The sequence below is a fragment of the Priapulus caudatus genome, unplaced genomic scaffold (assembly GCF_000485595.1).
Source record: "Priapulus caudatus unplaced genomic scaffold, Priapulus_caudatus-5.0.1 Scaffold121, whole genome shotgun sequence".
Classification (NCBI taxonomy): Eukaryota; Metazoa; Priapulida; class Priapulimorpha; order Priapulimorphida; family Priapulidae; genus Priapulus; species Priapulus caudatus.
This window is the reverse complement of record NW_014577182.1, coordinates 345,875-352,063: the sequence shown is the minus strand read 5'-3', so window position 1 is coordinate 352,063 and position 6,189 is coordinate 345,875. Positions and strand designations below refer to the sequence as shown.

The window sequence follows — 6,189 nt, the reverse complement described above, 5'->3', positions numbered from 1 at the left end:
CAACCACACACCCCGCACATCCGGGTCACTCACAACCCGCACACTGCACCCCTCCTTTCACCACCGGCACGTGCTGCTGCCCTCCCCCCACGCAATCCACCACCCTCACACTGCACGCCCCCCGCACCGCACATCACCCACCCTCCACTGCAAGCCCACCGCACAGCACATCCCACCCACACCACAAGTGCTGCCTGCCACCGGCCACAACCACCACACCGGCCACCCCACCACCCGCCACATACCACAACACAGCACCCCCACAACCAGCCCCCACAGCACCCACCACCCAGCACAGACCCACAGCAATCCCACACCCAGCACCGACCCACTCGCGCACGACAGCAACCACCGCGATCCTGTCCTCGCACCACTGCCACCACAGCAGCAGCACCTCGCATCAGCAGGGCTGCCAGCGAACTTTATTCACAGCTAACTAGTCTGCTGCTTCTTTCCTCCCTTCTTCCCTCTCTCCCCTTCCTCCCTCTCTTCCCTTGCTCCCTCACTCCCATACGCGACAGCGCGAAATCGATCTGCGCGGGCATACTGCATGGCGACCGACGCTAACGACGTCACCAGAAACGCCACACCCCGCTGACGAAGCCAATCGTCTCCCTGTGAGCCAGCGAGCCACTGCGTCCCCAGCGCTGCTCCTTACGGGCGGCACGCGGCAATTAACACCTGACAAACAAAGGCAATCTGAGCGGTAGTGTCGCCTTACGCGCGCCGCGTACGTACGCCCCGGGTGCTGCGCGTGCGCGCACCAATAATTGCCTCATTGTGTGCGAGCGCACACATATCTGGTGATCAACACGGGATTCAGCGTGACGCGGTAATCGAGAGGGCGCGTTTCCAGGCACTTGAGCGTTTCAATCAAATGTAATGCCTAAATAAATACGAAATCTTATTTTCTACCAAGTCTCAATGTTTCTCTACTGCTCTTTCCCTATTATGCGAACTTTCTGTATGTGTGTTGTGTGTGTTGTTTTGCAAACCACGCTGGTTGCAGCACACGCTAGTGCTGCACATTGACACCTAATATATAGGGAATACTTAGTGGTAATAAATATAATGTAAATACAATAAATAAGTAATAAAATAATGTTAAAAAAAGCTGATATATTTATGTGGTCCGTGCGTGCGTGCGTGCGTGCATGTGTACGTGCGTGCATGCGTGCGTGTTTACGTGCGTGCTTGCGTGAGTGTGTGTATCTGCATGCGTGCTTAAACGTAGTTCTCTCTCTTCGTTCTTGGCAGCTGAACTCGGAGACTACAACCCGGATGAGCATCTGTCTCACTACCTGTCTGAGCTTCGCTTCATCCCCGGACAGACGGGGGAGTTTGAGCGAGAGGTGGAAGAGCAGCACAAGCAACACAAGTAAGGCGCATTGAGACACTTCAAGATGCGTTGAGACGTGCTCGAGATGAGTTGAGACGCGTCTGAGGCGCGGTAATAGACTCGATGCGGGTGCAGCATGAATGTGGGGGGAGGGGGCGAGTGTGACCATTCCATGCAGCTATGCAGCCTCCAGTAGAGAGAAAGTGTGTTAACTACTGTCAAGAATGAACGATGGTGTATAGACGTGAGAGGAGGAGTAGAGGCTGGAGTGAAGGGAAGGGTTGTACAGGAGTGTGGGGGATCCATGAGTATGTGGGCGAGTTGATGCAAGGGTATAGGAGGGGTTCATGGATTTGGAGATGGGACAGTGCAGTGGTGTGGGAGAGGGGTAATGCATGAGTGTGGGGAAGGTTGGTGCATGAGTGTGTGTGTAGGGGGGGGGGGTCCATACGTGTGGGAAGAGGTGATGCATGAGTGTGTCGTGGGCAGGGGATCCATGAGTGTGGGGGAGGGGTGATCATGGCATGTGAGTTTGGAGGGAGTGTCAAGGAATATTGGTGGTGTATATATAGGCATAAGAGGAGGGGTGGCATATAGGTTTGTGTGGAGGGGTGATGCCTGAGTGTGCGAGATAAGAAGACGCTTGGAGAACTTTGGGGGAAATTACTTTGTCTGATGATCCTCTTTCCCGTGTCACAGAGGTCAGACTCCCGCCGATGCCGAATTCAACTATCTCGAGCATGCGAAGCGGTTGGACATGTACGGTGTTGACCTTCATCAAGCCAGGGTGAGCTGCTCATACGTAATAGATGTTAACTTATCACTGGCCTACCCGTTCGATCTTCAATTAAGGATCTAGTACTATCTAAGTCGTATCAAGTAAGGATGTCGGTAAACTATACTTCCAGCTTGCTGTAACCCAACTTGCCTGTCAAAAGTCTTCGTTTAACTTTGGAAAATAATATTGATGCTGCTGATACTGGTGAATATGATGCTGGAGACGCTCATGCTGTTACTAGTGGGGATGGTCACAGTAATGATGATGACAGCAGTGGCGGCTGTGACAATGATAGCACTGGCAATGACGACGAACATGGGGGTCCACGTACATAATGTAGCGTTAATTCAAGTGTTATATAATTCTAGCGTTACTATATGTTTTTGCAGGACCAGAGTGGAGTAGAGATCATGCTAGGCGTTACAGCAGTGGGCCTTGTTGTCTTCCAGAATCATGTCAAGATTAACACGTTTTCATGGTAAGCAGGGAGCGCATGTATGGTTTTATTTGGGTTTATTTCTGTTTCTTTCCTGGCTGCTTTTCACTTTGAGAAGTATACAAAATAGCTCAATTATAAGATTTGTTATTTAAAATAAAGATAATTAAATTAACTAAGAGCTAGGAGAATGAAAATCAGACCTTCTAATTTGCTTTTTGGGAGTGCTCTGGGGCGTGGGCATAGTTGCGCTCCTCCGTAAAAGGTGACGCGTGACACGACATATTATGGGTTAGCTGAGAACGTACGAGCAGCTATCAATCAGTGTTACGTTTGATACATTTATCATTAGGCGTTTATATCGAAGCGAAACCGGTAAATCGGTTTCCTAAATCACGTGATCAGCGGTTTGATGAAAGCGCTTTTGTTACATAAAAACAACGCAAGATAGATCACCATTTCGTTAGGATTTAGCTGATCTTTGTACGTTTTTATAACACATTAACTTATTATTCTTATATAATCATTTATTAAGAAAACTACTTACTAACTTACGTTTGACTATCCGCCATATTGAATGTTGAAACCGTCTGAAATCGCTCGCTGGGCGATTTCGACGGTTTCGCAAAGCACTTTCGCAAACCGTCTAGATAAAAACGAGAAACGACCAAAGCGCTTTCACGAAACCATCCAGATAAATGTAAGATTTGCGAAACCGTAAAGTGCTTTCGCTTAGATAAAAACGCCTATTGTATGCACCCATACACAGATTCGTTTCTGCACGTGTTCATGGGTGAGTGAATGTGTGTATGTGCGTCTATGGGTGTTCTCGCGTGTGTGCGTGCGTGCGTGCGTGCGTGCATGCATGCATGGCAGCAAGTGCACCATTCGCATTGCAACTGCCTTAAAGAATTTCCAATTAATACCTAATTATTATTGGCAAAAACAAACAAATACAATCTCGACATTCGTTTCCGATTTCAGGGTGAAGATTATCAAGATATCGTTTAAGCGGAAGCAGTTCTTCATACAGCTGCGACGAGAAGCGGTGAGCATCGGCGCGTACACATAGCATTGCAGTAGTATGCGTATATGGGAACCACACTACGTATGTGCGTGCGTGTGTTCATGGGTGGGTGTGCGTGTGCGTGCATGTGCGAGTGTGCGTGTGCGTGCATGCACGTGTGTGCATGTGCGTGCATGAGCGAGTGCGTGTGCGTGTGCGCGTGTGCGTGTATCTGCGTGTGCGTGTGCGGGAATTTGTGCTTGCCCGCATGCGTAATTTGCGTATCACAATCAGCAGGCCTCGGCTAATGTCCACAGAATCGTAATCAGGAATAATAGACGTACATACATGCGTTTGCATCGATGAATGTTGTGGGTAATTGCAACATGAGAACAATCATACTCGTCCACATCCTTTATTCGTCCGTAAGTGTTTTAAGCATAATTTCTAGTTGCTCTTATACGATCATATTCTGCAGAAACGATCGCATGAAACCGTGAATAATATAAAGTGAGTTAGTATGCGTGTACTACAAAACATTGTACATACGGCAGCGCTGCCAGTAGAATACGTGTTCAGTGAGGTGAAATATTTCACGTAAAACAGCATAACAAGTCGTATCACCACAGTATATAATAGATAGTAATTAAGTTACAGAATGCATTTAATTAGTATATTAGATTGCCATATGTATGTTTTCATACTGTTAACATCCATTCCTGCCTGTTAGCACGCTTTCATGTACAACTTTCTAAGGAGTGATAGGCAGGTAAGCTGATTGTGGCTAATCTGCATGTAAGATTGACCTACTATTTCTAGGTAACATAACCATGCCAGTTGAATGATGTTGCTATATCGGTCAAGCTAGGTCAGTTTATACATGATATGCGTGTGTATGAAATGACTTTGTTGCATTTCGTTGCCAGGCATTCTTTTAGAATTTCCAATGACAATAACGATTGGCTAGTTTCCTGTCAGTCTGTATGAAGTATATCTGACCCAGTTTTGTGACTTCACCAATGCATCTATTATACACCATTGTTTAGTATTTTCTCTAATTTATACCTGTGATGAAGAAATATAAATATTTCTTTCCCAAAACGTTGGCTAACATTCCATATCATTAAGTATCCATTTAAAATATTTCGATAATGTCTCCACATGGTTGTGAATAATTCCATCTAACTAGGAGGGAATGGTGTTTATTGATGAGATTTATCACGAATCTCAGAATCATGTCAAGATTAACACGTTTTCATGGTAAGCAGGGAGCGCATGTATGGTTTTATTTGGGTTTATTTCTTTTTAGCTCGCCTTGACATCGTCAAGATGAGCTATTGACATGGGGTGTTGTCCGTCGTCCGTCCGTCCGTCCGTCCGTTTGTCCGTCAACATTTGGCTATGGTCAACGATAACCTGAGAACCGTTTGACCCATATGTTTCAAATTGCATACAGTTGTTACTCCTATGGGAGAGATGTGAACGTCCTATTTTGGAGCACGCCAGTCGACCTACTTTCGAGCCAAGCTCACCTTTTGGCAAAAATGGAAATGGGCATCTAGATGCATTCGATTTTGTTAAATTTACCTACCTACCTACCTACCTAATCATACCTACGTGTAATATTGTGATTTAGATTCTTTGTTACAGTAATTTGACTGGAATATTTTATTGCTTTTATTTGCACGATAATCTAAAATCAAAGTGGCGATCATTTAGGTGTAGCGCCAACTCTCGCCCAGATTTCAGACTTTCAGATCTGAAACATTTATTTTAGCATCAAAACTATAACCCTGAAACAAAGCAGTGAAATTTCTATTAGTATAAAACAGGAAATAAGGACATTTGATCACATTTCGGTCCGTCATAAATGAAACACTTACCAAATTTTTAATATCATCTCCCTCTTCTATCACACCAAACCAAGGTGAGCTATAGTGTCATTGACACTTTCATTTTACTTGCCGTGATGGAGCTGACAATGAGCTGACATCCACTGGCATCGCTGTCCAGCTTGCTTTGCCTCCATGCCTTACCCATAAACCCCAAAAAGCATTTTTTTCCCCCTTCATAACAACTGCATGTTGTTAAAAAGTAAGTTGGCTTGAGGACTCTTCTTTGAAGGAAATGTTTGCCTTGGTGCCTGTCCAATGTGACATGGTTCCCTGAATTTTCTGATTGGCCATAAGGCAAAATTCACTGCACACAGCACATCTTTAGAAGAGTTCAAGCTTTTACTCCTTAGCCTTGGGCGTTCATGTGACAGGCCATTGAAAAATTGAAGATTGTGATAAACAGTCCTCTGTGATGAGGTGGGGACTGTGACTCACACTCCTGGGGCCCATTCCAGAAACAAAATTAGTTTTAACATTAGACATAACTTCACGATGTCTCTGACAGCGAGCCCCTGGACAAAACTACAGTTTTAAGGGGGTGAGAAGTAAAAGATTTATTGATTTATTGTTTATTACAAAGTTTGTATTAATTGAGCGATCACAAGGCCTGATACCTTCTGTGTTTTAGGTTATAACCACCTTTCTGTTTCTTTCCTGGCTGCTTTTTACTTTGAGAAGTATACAAAATAGCTCAATTATAAGATTTGTTATTTAAAATAAAGATAATTAAATTAA

General features: G+C 45.0%; 1 protein-coding gene across 1 annotated transcript in view; it reads left to right on the top strand.

Moving 5' to 3' along the window:
- The window catches only part of LOC106805624 (tyrosine-protein phosphatase non-receptor type 4-like), a 141,883-nt gene that overhangs the window by 104,521 nt on the left and 31,173 nt on the right, over positions 1-6,189 (top strand). Inside the window, exons 9-12 of the mRNA XM_014807308.1 lie at positions 1,258-1,378; positions 2,039-2,126; positions 2,507-2,595; positions 3,538-3,601. Coding sequence (XP_014662794.1) covers positions 1,258-1,378; positions 2,039-2,126; positions 2,507-2,595; positions 3,538-3,601 — 362 coding nt within the window. The remainder of the gene's footprint in view (positions 1-1,257; positions 1,379-2,038; positions 2,127-2,506; positions 2,596-3,537; positions 3,602-6,189) is intronic.